Here is a 16,293-nt window from a genome sequence, read left to right on the forward strand (position 1 = left end):
AACACACACACACACACACACACACACACACACACACAGATGTTGTTCCTTGTTTCTATAAACTTAAAAGATTATGTTGAGAATTTAAAAAAACAAAGATAAAATGGTATAATATGGTACACTATGTCTTTAAAAGTTCACTGTTCTTGTTCTAATAATGAATATATAGAATTAATCACTTCTATTAGAAGAGTCACGAACACCTAAACTTGTTTGCACCAAGTTGAGGCTTCAAATAAACTGAGGCACGGTGATACATGCAAATTAGGCACCATCAGTGGTGTACCATAACCATTAAAATTCAGGTACTGCCATATAAATGTTCACATTAACGTATCAATGTATGATTTTGGTTGCAGATAAATTGGTTCTATAACTAAAATCATTCCTACTTTGGGAATATTGGCCAACTTCATTTTACTACAACCAGAACATATCATACAGTAAGAGCTCTGTTAGCTGCTGTCTGTACAACACAGTTGATTTGGGCAGCTTGTTGATTCTATTCCATGCTGTAAATATATAATACAAAGTAAACATGTACAATTGAGTAAAATAAGGTAAAGTGCTTTAATTTGTTCATTCAACCAACTATTTAAAACTATCACTTGTTTCCAGTAGTGGTACACAGTTTTTAAAAGACAAATCAACTTTATGCTAATAGATTCATGTTTGTTGGCATTATCAGAACAACTTTTTCAGCCATTGGCAGTAAATGTAAATATATTGAAAATTTCTAGCACAACATATTCTCTGTCTTGAAAATAGTTTAGGGCTTCTAGTTAAAAGCCTTACATTCTTCTATCAACATTCCTAAGATATATTATAATATAGATACAGTATGTTACTACACAGAGAAATTTTTTTTAAAAAGAGCTGAAATCCTTCAGCACAATGTTGTGCACTAACAGCTGTAAATTTAAAAAGACATGTTCATACAGTCATAAGATACGACAAAATTGCTGTGGTGCTTACAAAAATCACATTACAGACACTAAGTCATTTCTGTTCCAACAGTGTCTTCCAGTGGCACATTTTGCTGCCTGTTCTCAACAGGGAAAATGCAGGGAAGAAGAAATAAAAACAGGAAATGAAATAAGTCTCTGGAAGACACTGTATACTGCAAAATGTTCAAGACATGTGACACATATGAAATACACATTACTATGAAATAAACTGTTTTGTGTTCAAACCTCATGTATGTTTCTTCACCATGCAAAAACTTGACAAACCTGTAATTAAGCAGCGCTTATATTTGACACAACACATGCAGCACATCACAAACAACCCTCTAAGTCACCATCACCATCTTGACTTAACAAAACACAGTGTTAAGGCTGACCACAAATTTTTCTGAAGTAACTTTTAAATGATGGCAGAGTAACTCATAGGAGGTGAATGGTCACTTGGGGTCAATGCAGGTATTTTGAGTTATTGATGGTGCTGTACTGACCATTGCATCTCTGCTTCTTTTCAGAGCTTCAGAGAATACTGTTACCTGCACTTGTTCTGTATTAGTTTGTACAGTCGGCATGCAAAATATAGACAACCTCCCGTACAAATAATGGACACCAGGTGGCAGCTTTGGTTTATTTTATACACTGGTGGAAATTCTACGACGGCAGAAACGGACGTGCATAGGGATTACATTACACTAGAAGTCATATATTGCTTTAGAGACTGTAGCTTTACCTTAAAATATAGACACTTCAAGCAACAGTCTGCTTCAAATAAAAACCCTAGCTGAAACGTTCCATTTTAACACATAATAACGTGTACAACAAAGGCTCATATTTCTTTCCCATCTCTGTGCATGTTAGTGCCACCTTCATTGTTTTCCCTGCTCTTTGCCTCTTCCATCTGTCCTTTTCTCCTTCCTCACGCTGCAGGGCAACTAAAGAGACTGACATTTCTTGAACTGCAGGAGGGGAATCAGCGACAGCTTCGTTTCATGCTGTGCAAAGAAAGGGTGGGTGTGTGTCATAGCAGAATGTATATACATGTGTGTATGGCTCATGGGTTGCTAGTTTGAGAGGCCATGACTGATAATATTGAGATCATTTGACTAAAACTAAAACATCTCTCTCTCCTCTTTTCACCCTTTTTTAATATTGAGACACATTAAGATCAACTGTCCTAACCCTGGGGTCTGAGGTTTTCAGCCAGACAGACCAATAAAAGACAAAATATTTGGCTGTTTGGATACAGTGTCAGCAATTGATACTGTTATTGTATAATTTATCATTTTTCATATGTTTATGTCATTTCCTTTTTAATGTTTTGTTTTGGTACAGAGGGAAAATCTTTTTTTCTTAGTGACAAATGTGCTGGACAGCTTTTTGGCAAAGTTCCAGCATTCCATGTCCAGTAGCACAGATACATGTATAGATTGTTGGGTAAACACCTACTGGAAGAAAAAGTTGAATGAGTAGTTTAATATCATTATTTTCCTGGTTCCTGTTTTATGTATAGCTCACAATTTTTCCTAACATAATACAAGTAAAGGAGGAAAAAATGAAACACAGCAGCATGTAAATCAAGGATGGCTGCCAAGTTAATTAGTCACAGGCATATTTTATGACACATTCAAGAGATTAGAGAACCACATGCAGGGGTTTGGCAAGTGCCTCTGTCAGGGTTAGTTGTGCAGCTCAGGTAGTGGACATGAGGGGACGGCTGGTCGTGGATGGATTCCTCTGCTCTTCATAAAAGACAGCAGCTGGTCAGGAATCTCGGCTAGGACATCTTTGGCCAGCCGGGCCATGCTGAGAACCTGGTTGCCAGACCTGTCGATATAATCTCTGAATGGAACAAACTGGAAGCAAAGGGAAATATAACTGAAGAATAGGGGTATGATTTGAATAACATTATTAAACATCCATTGTTTGAAAGTTCAAGAAAAATAGCAAATGGTATTTCACAAAGAGAGCAACACAACTATAAGCATATTTTCTTACACTTCCTAATATACCATGATTATCAACGCATCATATGTTTAAAAGCTCAAAAAACTTAATGTGAACATGGATATGAACGTTTTGGCCATGAAGAAACAGTATGTATTGGAAAATAAGTTATAGCAAATTGGTTTAATGTTCATCAATTACAATTGTTTTGAATTATATTTTATTAAATTTCAATCTATATTTTTTCACATGTTTCATATTGCTTTTCAATTTGAGCCTGGCAAAACTGCATTATTAAAAAAACGATATTTACAAAAATTTGGTAGTCTTCAAACTGCATGGTACTATGAAGGAAGAGAGTCCTGAGCCTTTATGAGGCACTTCCCTTTGTGTATTTCCAAATCCCGAATGTAAGCAGTCCAATTATAATGAGTACCTGTACAATGTCTCTCTCAGCAAGACGTCCTTGGAAAGACACTCTCACTTCATCTCCATCAAGCTCTTCCATAGCTAAAATGATAGAAAGAAGGGACTGAGCCAGTTCTTGACCTACCTAGAATTTAAAACCAGTGCATATTCCGTGCAATATGCATATCTATGTGGAATAAAAGATGAAGGAAAAGAACAGGTAGCCAGCAGGGAATGTTTAGAATGTTTTAGATATTTATATCTCTTCAACACAATCTACTATGCAGTCACACTATGGGTTGGTGACTCACGGCTATTGCTAATCTCTCTTTGGAAAATCATTTTATGCATATAGAGTGGCAATGACACCAGAACATAAGAGATTTTTCTCTCTGTTATCAATATTTATCTGTACCAATGAATTGATCAAGCCTGTTGTCTAGCAATAATAATTTGACCAAAAAAGAAAGTAATTAGCATGTTATAGCATCCCTGCAATAAGAATTATCATGAATGAATGTATAATTTATGCTTGATCATGATGTCCGAATAATGCTTCATGTGTACTTAATGGTCAGAACTAAATAATCAAGATGCATAACCATTTTATTGGTATGGTCTAACAATTGTTGTCAACTGCCTTAGCTTACTTCCCAGTCTCTAATATAAAATGCATAATAGAATCTGTAAATGTTTCTTCCAATGTTTGAAAATCTACATAAGTATCTCAAGTAGTTCCAAAGTCATCAGTAATACTAATTGTTTTATTATTATAGTTTAGTGCATGCAAAAGTAAAAAAATAAAAATAAGTAAAAATTATAGTCTTTTAACAGGGACATTTTTCAGGATATTTTAATTCCTACAATTGGAACTCAAACCCTAAAAATAGAAAAAATAGCAACAATTTGTTGCTACACAAAATCTTTATCTTAGCATTTGTGGTCCCTTCCCCAGGGACCACTGTTGGTAAGACAGGAACAGTGGCAGGCGACAGCACAGGACCATCAGTGAGGTGTTCTGTCCACCTCACCAGCTAGGGCAGGGAAACACCACATATGTGCCATGTCTGCTGTGGACAAGCCCAATTTTCAACAGTTCCCATGTCTATAACAACTGTATGTCTGCCATAAAGAACATTACAGTGATTCTGAGGATTGGTAAATTCAGAGCAAATTCATAAGATCAAAAATATTGAGTAAGCTGGTCATTTTTTCCCTTTCGAAAAATACCCTTTCTTGGTTATCTCTCCCACATAGTGAACACTGCCATTTGGCCTGATGCTACCGTTCAGACTGACAGTTCCTCTGGCACTTCAGCTTCACCTCAAAGGTACAATGCAATGTTCTGCAGTGGTGCCAACACTTTACCCACAGTGATAAGACTGATAAGACTGATAAGACCTAGTTTTCATACACTACTCTCCCACTCTTTGGATCGGTGATAGGTCCCTCCCCCCCTCCCCCTCCATAGTCTACCTGGTTGCTCCAGTCAATAGTATCTGCTTATGTTAAGCATCAAGCAATGCAAGTCTAATTATGCACGGACGGAACAGTGAAACTGAAAATGGCCAATTCATTCAATAATGGTTTGCTTTGATCCTTGGTGGAAATTGTGGCATTGTGGATAAAGCTTAATGCAAGCATTGAAACACAAGGGGGTTACATATCACAGAAACACACCATCATTTTTTCCATCAATTGTTGGAAAAAATAGACATTGTCATATTGCTCAAAAAGCAGCCAAGATTTCAGCTTTTGCCACTATATGGATATTGTTGCCAATAAAGCTATGCAGCTTCTTCCAAGCAATCTGGAATACTGGATAACAGAGAAACCTAGAACTGATTTGCACATTTTCTGTGAATTCAACATTCATTTTCAATGCTTCATGGCTGACACCCAGTCCTACATTTCACTCAAACCAAACTCCAATCCGACCTCCCCCACCAATAAATTAAATACTAGTTAAATACTAGTTAACTTCAAACTTCCTGCAACTTAACAATGCTTAAACCTAATTCCTTGTAGTTTTAACGATCTACATTATTCAAAGTTGACAGTTTTTCACTCACAATCAATCATTTCACTGTCTCTCCTTGCCCTCAGGCTAAGAGTTTGGGTGTTATCAATAGCTCATAACAGTGTCAATCTCATTTCATATTTATATTGATGCAACGTTAAAGGTCTCTGCTTTACCTCCATGAACACATCATTTCCATCCTCATCCACCACCTTGTGACTTTCCATACTTACTATTGTAAAAGAAAGGAGGAGGGAGTTGGTAATATTTTTGCCATCGACACAAACAAATAATGAACAGAATATGCCTGCTTCTGTAGAAAACCTGGAGCCGGAGAAGCTAGCCACACACCCTGTTGATAGCTGTGGTCCAAACACCCGCAAATCTTGGCTGTCTGACCTGACATTTTTAGCTCACCACAATCTGTAGCTAGCTGCACTCACAACACCAGCAGTTTTGCTATAGTTGGACCGGAGCCAGAGTATATATTTATCCATGAAACTAGAGGAGACAGAGCAGTTAGTGAAGCTTCAGACCTGTCTTAAAGACATAAAGTCTTGGATGTCTTCAAATTTCCTCCTCCTTAATCAGGAAAAACTGAGGTCATGGTGTTTGGTCCTGAACCTCTCAGGGATAGATTAGATCACATGATCACTCTAGATGGTATCTCATTAACATCTAGTCTCTCTGTGAGGAATCTAGGAGTAACTTTTGATCAAAATTTGTCCTTTAACTCACACATCAAAATAGTCTCTAGAAGTGCCTTTTTTCATCTGAGGAACATCACAAGGATAAGCAAACTACTGACGCGGCATGATGCTGAAAAGTTAGTCCATGCATTTGTTACTTCCAGGCTGGACTATTGTAATTCTTTATTATCAGGATGTCCTAACAACTCTTTAAGAAGCCTCCAGGTGATCCAAAATGCTGCAGCTAGAGTTCTGACAGGTATTGACAAAAGAGATCACATAACTCCTGTACTGGTGTCTCTTCATTGGCTGTCCAATAAATTCAGAATAATTTTTAAAATTTTTCTTCTGACCTACAAGGTCCTCAGAGGCCTAGCTCCATCCTACCTGGAGGAGCTAGTGACACCTCACCAGCCCAATAGACCACTCCGCTCTCAGAATGCTGGTCTACTTGTGGTCCCCAGAGTCTCAAGAGGTAGAATGGGAGGGGGGGGGTGGCGAGCATTTAGCTACGAGGCCCCCCTGCTATGGAACCAGCTCCCTGTCCAGGTACGGGAGGTTGACTCCATCTCTACTTTTAAAATTAGGCTTAATACCTACCTCTTTGAAAAAGCGTATTGTTACTAATTCTGTAGTTCCAGTTACTATCATAGACAGACAAATTATCATACTTAGGGGGTCGTCTAATCATTAGGTCACATCTTAGCTATGCTGTTATAGGCCAAGGCTGCCGGGGTCCGGAAACATGATCACCTGACAGGCCTCTGTCACCCCACTGGGTCATGGTTTCCTCTCCTCTCCTCTCATTTCCTCTCCTTTCCTCCTCCTCATCAAGCAGACTAGTTATGCTGATTCTTGTGTAATTTTTGGCAGATGGAGAATGTTTCTCTCGTACTATAAAAGGGCCCACAATTGTGTTTAATAAACTTTTTACTGAAGATCACCGACTCTCTGGTCATTTCGCGGTCTGAACCTATGAAGCAGATTTGCAACATAATATACTGTATGTGTGCACTTTTGACAACAATGGCCATAGCCAAAAACCTTCAAAGAGTAAGAAAGAGTATGAAGTCACCTGAACAGAAAAAAAAAACTCCAGGCAATAAACACCTACACCCAGCCAGTCACCAGAAATCCTGCTGGTATAATAAATTGGCCAAAGGAGATAGAAGCCACATAAGACAAGAAAGACAAGATCAAGACGTGAAAGCTGCTCACAATGCATAGGTCGTTACACCCCAAATTCAGCACCCTGAAACTGTACAAGAAGCGAAATGGAGGCAAAGGACTAGAAAGCATCAGAACTACTAGAAAGACAAAACAGATAAGAGAGAGTACATGAGAGAGATGCCCCCAGAGACAAGATGCTCTGTGAATACCTCAGGCAGCAGAAACCAGACAGGGTAAAACAGCTGGAACCAAGATGAGAAGAACAGCCCCCGCATGGCAGATTGAGGAAGGGGCTCAAGATTCCTGCTATTGGCTGTAAGGACTAAAAGACAGCACAGAGGTAGTGATTATGTAAAAGCTGGGATCAAGCAAACCAGACAAAGAAGCCCTTGAGACAATCAAGTGCAGCAGGGCATAGAAAGCGAGCAGGAAAAGCACAAATGTTCATCTGTTCCAAGTTTGGACTGGAATTTCTGAGGTCAAAGTGGGACACTCCCACCTTTTGATTTGATGGCAAACGAGTGAGGCATTGTGGTGGTGGACATAGCTGACAAGAAGGCTGTAGCAATAGATGTGGCACTATCAAAGAACAGCAACATTTAGAAAATGGAACATGAAAAATTCGCAAACTAAATGGGTGAGATCATTGGAACATTCAGGACTGTGACCCCAAAACAGCAGTAGTGGATTCTGCAGATCACAGGAATAGTATCTGTTATCTGTTCAGTGCTAGGACCATTGAGGTGCTGCGTGGGACCATCTAGCTTGGGTGGAAGACCAGAGTTTAAAAGAGGAAGAGACCGCCCAGGGAAAAAAATGTGTGTGAGAGATTTTTATACATAAATCATTGTGATTCTGGCCACAGTATCAGAATTTAAGAATTTTTTTTTTTAAAAAGGAAAATATATTATCTATTATTTTGAAAGGCCACAGTATCATAATGAAAGAAAAGAATGGGAAAAAAATACATTGTCCATTATATGATAGGATGTCTATGTTGAGAAAAAAATATGAGATTTCTATTTAAGCTTCACTTGGTCATTTCATGTTCAACCATTCTTGAATCTATAACGTAAATATCTTCTACAGTACCAGATTTTCTTTCACTTGATATGAGATGAAAACAAGATACACTTCAGATTGATGGAAACAAACAAAGATGTAAAATAGAATACATACCATCAAACTCAGCTGGTCCTACACCCACAATAATTATGGACAGGGGAAGTGATGCAGCCTGTCCAGAAAACACAATTATCAATGAGGCCAGTTAATTTATGCAAACGTCTTGTGTGATATGGCCTTAGAATGATAGAATAATTTCTCCCCCTCTTTCTCAGTCAGTATGTTTACATTCACAGTTTAAGTGAACAATGCTCAAAACTTTGTATCTTGTCACTGAGGGGAAGTTATAGATTTTGGCTTGTCAACACTAGGTGGGAATATGCATCTTTCTGGCAGGTCAATATGGCACCATTCACAGTTGACATATTACATCCCATAAAAATCAACCACATCAGGCAGCAGACCAACCTTTTCAACAACAGAAAGATTAATAATTTGTTAATCTCGTATATAATGTACGCTTTACTTATAGTCCAGATTAGATGCACGCTATCCCTCTTGGTGATGTTAATTTTGAATGGCAAACAAGAAAAATGTATAGTAAGGCTGGCTTTCTTGAATATATTTGTTCGAGAATCATACGCCAGGGTTTGTGGGCATGTGGCTTTTAGTGGAAACTGGGTGGTAACAAGTTTACAGTGTCATGTAATGGTACTTAGTGAGTGTTTGTTTGCATGTGTGCGTGTGATCTCACATTGACCACAGCTTCTTTGGTTTGGACCATGTCAGATATCACTCCATCTGTGATCATTAACAGGACAGAGTACTGAGAGCCATCTGTAAACTGAGCTGCACAGCTGGAAAAACATACAAAAACGTACACATACAAGTACAAAGATATTTGGGTTAACCTGTCCACTCGGCTATTAAGTGTCATATTAAGATTGTTCATATCACCAAAAATACACAGGAGAAAACAGGAGATCCTTGGTTTTAGTTCTCATAATTTTGTCTCTTTATAAGGCAGATTTCTTAATAAATGTTATTTAACGAGATATGTGTGTAGATATCCCTACTATGCTACTAATAATATAATAAGAACAAAAAGTGAAAAAGAAAAAATGACCAAGAACAGAATGCACAAAATCTTGTTTTAAAATATTGTTCCTCCAGGCTAGACTGATAAATCCAGAGCAAATTAGATTTAAAAAAAAGTCAAAATAGATTGTTTTTCAATAAATATACAACATGCTTTTTTGTTGGTCAGGTTTGCGCTTTCACAGCTCAATGTGACACACATTTTAAAAAAAGCAATTTTATGACCATATTTTGTACACTATACCATACAAGCAAACTTTTATCGTCCTAGTAGTAGTAGTAGTAGCAGTAGGAGACTGCCAAGCAGCTAAGCTCCCCACATATTGTGACTTACAGCCTAAACCACCGTGTGCATTGTCACACGAATAGAATGCAGACTTAGAGACTGCAGATTCAGACCTGGAGCCAATTTCAGAAAGCCGTTTAAGTGAAAATCCTGGGTTAGTTAACCCTGAAATGGGGGAAAATCGGACTTTTTGGTTTCACAAGACCAGTTCACCGTTATCCCGAGCTCGCTGGCAGGTTTGTTTCACCTACTCTTGAGTTTACTCTGCTTAATATGAAACCTGCAGACTGACGGCAGACATGAGATGTCTGTTTCTTGAGGAGCCAGTTGACTTCGAATCACAGATACTCCATCAGGAGAGGATTATCAGACCCCAATTGTTTGTTTTATCAATCTCTGACTCAATAAAATAAAAATAGCTCAACATTCAATTTTCAAAGACATTTCCCTGTTCAGTTCAATAGACACATTGTTTAGTATCCAAATATGCAATTATTTTTTTCTCCAATTAATAATCAAGCATTGACTTGATCATAATTTTTTTTTACCACGCTCTTTTGCTGCTACTGCATTTTTTTTTTTATATGCACACCTTCTGCATATGTGGTCATTAATTTTTGCAACTCTCCTCGTAGGAGGATATAGGCTTGTTTTGACCTGCTGCCATAGTGAATCTTGTTAGCTGCATCCCATTAAGTTTTTTTTTGGCTTGGGGTAAAACGGTGCAGAACTAAGGCAAGTCATAGAACAATGTCAACAGTCTATATGGCCTATATTGTGAGCAAACCGCCAACAAAAGACATAAACAGACTTACTTGGCAACTTTGTTGATAACTGGTGCAAAATTTGTGGGTCCATAGAGTTGCACCATCCTCAAGCTCTGGAAATAAGCTTCCATCACCCCCTCTATGCCCTCACAGTTTGGATTTTCACTGTCACCATTCTGCAACGGACAGCATCCATCACTTCATGAAATGTTTTAAATGTGAACGCAATTTTTTGTTGTGTATTCTTTTCCTGACTCGGGATTACTGATTTTAGAATCAAATTAGAAAATAGGCCTCTTTTAAGAGAAAAATAGTAGCTATATGACTAGTTGATCTAAATTATCTGGATTATGAGCGGGTCAAGTGAAGAGAATTCTGGTTGGGGTGTGTGTGTGTGTGTGTGTGTGTGTGTGTGTGTGTGTGTGTGTGTGTGTGTGTGTGTGTGTGTGTGTGTGTGTGTGTGTGTCACCAGTGGAAAAACATGGGAGATTTTGCCATCAGGGGGCAGCTTAGCTCCAAAACCATAGGCAGGAAAGAGTTTGTCACTGTCGTAGTCCTGGATAATCTCTCCTACAGCTTTCAGGGCCATTGCATATGCATTCATCTGGTAAGGACTCATATAATGGAGGGAAGTGGGCTGAGAGGGATTCCCTGGGAGGAACACATAACACAATATAATAAATTTCACCTGATTACCGTAATTTCCGGACTATAAGCCGCTACTTTTTTCCTACACTTTAAACACTTCGGCTTGTTCTACGGTGCAGCTTATTTATGTATTTTTTCTATCGGACGCTCGAGAGGAAAAGGTAACAGAGATGGGTGGAATATATGTGTCGAGGAAGACGCAAGTTTAGTGTAACTTCGCGCTTTGTGTATGAATAAAATTAGCATAAACAGACCCTCATTATTGAAAATGCAAGAAGAAATTTTACCGGTATGTTTTTTTAACCAGCCCTGTTAGTGTTACTGCCATGTCACAGGCACCGTTTGAAAAGAAAAGCAAAGGTAGTGTAGCGTGTTGGGGAGGGTCAGTGTGAGAATTTCCCAGCATGCTTTGTGGCAGTGTGTCTGTGGGTTCAGGTTGGTGTTAACCCTGTTTTTGTTCGTTGTAAATGTTATCTTTTGCAACTTTCAATGTTAGTGTTCTATGTATTGAGTTCTGGTTGTTGATGTATTTAATTACTGTTTTAATTACTGTTTGCACCTGTACACCATAAGCCAGGTTATGTGTGTGATTGAAGACGTGCTTCCGGGACCTGCGTTTCAATGCGGCTTATATAAGTACTAAATGGAATTTCTTTCAAAAATTAGATTATGCGGCTTTTAATCAATTATGGTAATACAAAGTGCATTGACCATGCAGTTTTGTCAAGGAGCAATTAATATTTGCTTGTCAACATTTATACCAGTTATCAGTCAGAAGTCTGCAGGCCCTTTAGATAGATTTATATTGCTTTTAAAAATGTATTTTATTTTCTTGCATAGCTATACAAATCTAAATGAAAAATTCTAATTTACACAGCCTTAAATAATATCACAGGAATTGAGACATGTCTCTAATTGACATAATGTGCACTGTAGAAAGACTGTAGGGAGAACCAATACAATGAACAACCATGCTTTCTGAAGACAATATAAATTTAAAGGGAAAACTGAAATTTCGGAAATAAAAATTGTGGCTCGGAAGAATTAGAAACTCTGAGATCATCTGTTATTATTACATATGATACTGTTCGGTGTGCTTTTGCTTGTGAGTTTATTTGCTTATCATAAATGTAGGCTTCCATTTTTGAAAGAACAAAACTACACATATAACATTTATCAGTATGCAAAATACGGTTGTAATGTGTGGATTGTAAAAATTGGTCAAGCACAAACTATTTTAACACTAATTGATTCTGGTTCTGTTCAACAATGTTCAGTTTGCTAATCTGAGAAAAATGGCAAGAGGCCGTTTTTGTAATTTCTTAAATGCACAGAATAAGTATTAAAAACACACCTGCAATAATGACACAAATGCCATATGTATGTGAAATTTGTCATTCATTCAGATCATATTCATTAAGGTTCATTGAAAGGTCAACTGCATTGGTGAAAGGAACTAGAGGAATTTTTGCTTTAGGCATAGCAGCTATTCATTAAACAAACTCAGTCATCCATATTTTCGAAATGTCTTCGAGTTTCTTTCAACATTTGACTCTCTGATAGAACTTAATGGACACAAATGCAATTTAGAACATTCAAAGACCTACCATTAGATGCTGTGAAATCTATAGCCACTGTAAAGTTCAACTGTGTCCTGTCACAAAGTATATGTATTAAAATAAAACAATCAGCATACTTATTATCATGTCAACACATTATTATTAAAAACAGCCACAAAAGTTGGTAGCAGTAATTAAGTCCAATATGTGAATAGGATATATCAAAATTATGTAAATCAATTTGCAGGATAACATGAAAGTCTGCCTTTCACTCACCCTCCACAAATGAAATCAACAAAGGTGTGCTCAGACTCCACTTTGAAAGACAACAGAGTTACCTGGTAAACAAAGGCACACACACACACAAACACAGAAACAGTTCTAAAAGAGAAAAAGTAAATAAGGTACCTGGTAACAACTTTGTAAGAGGTACACAGATTGATGAAGTGATCATATACTTTTTACATTCAATAAAATATAGAACAAATTACATATAATGTTTGGTGGACTTACAGTTCCAGAATTCACATATTTTTTCTTTTTTCCTTTCTTCTTGGGATTTAAGACCTGTTGGTGATGAAGAATAGTGTAAATAATCATTCAAGGGTAAGGGCAAACCAGTCCAATGACTGTTGCAATTCAGGAAAGATTTCCATCTTACCTGGTAGACAACTTCTGTCCCCTGATATTTCAGTTTCATATTATAGTATGATAACCGTATCGAAAACCAGTCATATCACTGGCACGAGATTCAAATATGTGTGGTAACAGATTCATTCATACATATCATCTCAACACGAATATATTTGACATTTGATTACACATTCTTTAAACAACTGCTTCTGATTTTGTAATAATGTTCTATTTTAGTCACCATTTAACTCTAATCATGTTCTATATTCTAAAAAATCAATAATGAGCTGATGGCAAATTAGTTAAGATATCAATTTTAAGCTTGAATTTGACAAATTTAACAAAGTTCTTATTTATCAACACTGTCAACACCTCATAACTAGAAAAAAATTTCCTACCGGAGGCACTATAAAAATACTTACCGGTACACAAGACATCTGCACCATATCTAAAATGCTAATCTGCTGAATTTAACTAAGTGGGTTTAATTATTTAGAATCTAATGTACTGTGCTAGTGTATGATATATTATTTTATAAAATCTATGCAAAAATGGCAACAAGTGTTCATGTTTATTTCTAATAGACAGTTCATGACTAAGAAAACAGTTTTGTTTCGTATGTGAATTGCGTCCCTGTAACAATCAATCAAACTCGGAGTAATGGACATATTTTGTTATGTAAAATTTTAAAAAAATCATCTTTTACCAAATAAACAGTTAATGTGAAAATAAGGATATTTACATAAATTGTGTAATGTCAGTCAAGTCCACTGTAGCCAACTTTGGGCACTCTCAGAAAAAAACACCGTGTCTTTGTTTCTCAACAGTAAACTGTAGAACTAGAGTTCGGTTTGCCCTCTGGTCAAGTTTTGAGTGAACAAACCAATTATAAATAGTGGAGCAGCAGCTGAAAAAGACATGGTGCTACTTGTGTAATCATTGGTTCTTTGAACAGAGTGATGTGTTTCACTATGGGAAATTGCCTTGCATGTAACCAACCCTAACGTGTAATGATATCATGTCTGTCAGGGACAGCCCGGTCAAGCTCAGGGACGTGCCTCCTTCCAAAATCGTGGCGGACTGACCCCTTCCTCCTCACTCTAAGCAAGTTTCTTATTGTGCACTGCAAAAGACTATTGAGAGACTCCTTCAGAAAATTAGCAGCAGCAGCCTCTGCGTCGCAGCCGAAGACACTACCTGATGAGCCTATAAAAACTGGATCTATTAAGTTTAATGGATATTTCTGGAAGTTGAATCATAGCAACTAGACTGTTTGAGTTGCAAGACGTTTCACCTCCCTTCAAAGAGGCTTCATCAGTTCTAACTCACTGTTGGGGAATTGCAGATACTTATACTCTTCAGGGGCCATTAGCACATTTGGCAACACCAATCATTAGCACAACCAACAAGCAGGTGACTGAAGCTACAAATGTGCTAATGGCCCCTGAAGAGTATAAGTAGCTGAAACTTATAAACCTAAACCTTAACCTTGAATCAAAGGGCTGTGCCTATCCCTCCGTTTTGTAGGAGGGGTGAGAACAAAAGGGAATTCTTCCCTTCCTGGGGTGGGAAGATGGTCTATTCTTTGTACCAACTGCTGTAAAGGAATGTTTTCCCCATGCTTTTGATTCTCGTGAAAGGTGGGCTATCTTCTGTGCCCTGGGGCAACTGTTTCTTTCACTTCAAAGCCAGCACTGAGAGGCTGTGATAGACAAGGCTGGAGTTTGCATGGTAAACAGAGGTCAAATTCTTTCCCTCCTGCTTCCCGTGAGTGCTTGTTTCTCTCCTTTTCTCCAGGTCTGAGCCAAAGAGAATCTTGGCGGGGACGTATGCTGTGTCCATGATCTCGGTTATATGAGAATCACTTGAGCGAGAGAAATTTTAACCACAGGGTTTTCTCACCTGTAACAGCTAGCCCCATGACAGGGCTACAACCATGTACCGCTCCCCTGGAGGAGCATAGAAGAAGATTATTATCTCCTCCCAGAGGAGGGGGTTGGGGAAACTGTGAGTCCAGTGATGTGATGTCCCATCTCCTGCAATATCTCAGCCTCATTAGTTGACAAGAGTGTGAAAGGTGGCACACTGACTGTGCTGCTTATTTGGAAATTCTCTAAAAAATAGATGCGGTGAGTGGAAAAGATGAGGCCTCCTCTTCTTCTTTTTGGTGGCAGAGGTGGGGACAGGGTGGCCTCAGATATACTGACAAGGAGAGATATACCACGATAGGTTATCGGACTAGGCTCGGCACATCACATTAGCCTTTATCCAGACTACCGATAGCATAAGTGGCAAATCCTGGCTATTAGTAGTCAAGAGTTAGCTTGTCATGCCACATTACCTAAACTCAAGTTCCTAGTCCAGGCAACAAACTAACGTTACCTAACTCGCAGCAATTAAGCTTGCCTTGATGCATTAGCCTTGGCTACACAGATACAAGCTAGTACAACCAAGCAAGAACTGTGGTAAAGTCACGAAGACGTGATGTCATTGGAGCTTCCATAGTTGGTAATACCAAATGCAATTTCCCATAGTCAAACACCAATTAACGTTAGGAAAAGAACTAAAATGATTATGTAAAAAATTATGAAATTTCCTTTTTGTTTGCCATTTTATTATAGATTTTTGGCTTCATATGGAATTGTATATTTCAAATTAAACATATATTCTCTCACCTCATAGACACTGAACTGGTTCTGCCCCCGAGAGAGCTCTCTGTAGCTGGTAGTGAACTCACCAATAAAATCATGGCTACAGACAAAAAAATAGTCACTTACAGGTTTGCTTACATTCTTGTGTCTACTTTCCTTGTGCTGAAATGTTTTGTCAGTTGTTTTATAGAGCACTGAAGTATTTTAAATTCTCTACCACAGAACATTTATTGATTTCATTTTCCTATGCCATTTAACACCAATATATTTGTTATGTTATGTTTGTAATTAGATGCACATGCATTTAATTTTACCTCCCATCTCTGTCCCAGTCATACACATCTACCTTGACAGTCCTAGAACAGAAAGAAAAAAGCCTTTAAAAACAAGAAG

General features: G+C 37.9%; 1 protein-coding gene across 1 annotated transcript in view; it reads right to left on the minus strand.

The window, feature by feature from the left end:
• Window positions 1–551: 551 nt before the first annotated feature.
• The window catches only part of LOC130530410 (copine-9-like), a 42,026-nt gene continuing 26,284 nt past the window's right edge, over window positions 552–16,293 (minus strand). Inside the window, exons 10-20 of the mRNA XM_057041562.1 lie at window positions 16,215–16,256; window positions 15,925–16,000; window positions 13,130–13,183; window positions 12,893–12,954; window positions 12,665–12,711; window positions 10,879–11,060; window positions 10,458–10,585; window positions 9,013–9,115; window positions 8,373–8,430; window positions 3,343–3,416; window positions 552–2,815 (exon numbers count right to left, since the gene is read on the minus strand). Of these exons, the coding sequence (XP_056897542.1) occupies window positions 2,639–2,815; window positions 3,343–3,416; window positions 8,373–8,430; window positions 9,013–9,115; window positions 10,458–10,585; window positions 10,879–11,060; window positions 12,665–12,711; window positions 12,893–12,954; window positions 13,130–13,183; window positions 15,925–16,000; window positions 16,215–16,256 (1,003 nt within the window). The 3' untranslated portion in view covers window positions 552–2,638. The remainder of the gene's footprint in view (window positions 2,816–3,342; window positions 3,417–8,372; window positions 8,431–9,012; window positions 9,116–10,457; window positions 10,586–10,878; window positions 11,061–12,664; window positions 12,712–12,892; window positions 12,955–13,129; window positions 13,184–15,924; window positions 16,001–16,214; window positions 16,257–16,293) is intronic.

This window comes from Takifugu flavidus, chromosome 8 (genome assembly GCF_003711565.1).
Source record: "Takifugu flavidus isolate HTHZ2018 chromosome 8, ASM371156v2, whole genome shotgun sequence".
Taxonomy (NCBI): Eukaryota; Metazoa; Chordata; class Actinopteri; order Tetraodontiformes; family Tetraodontidae; genus Takifugu; species Takifugu flavidus.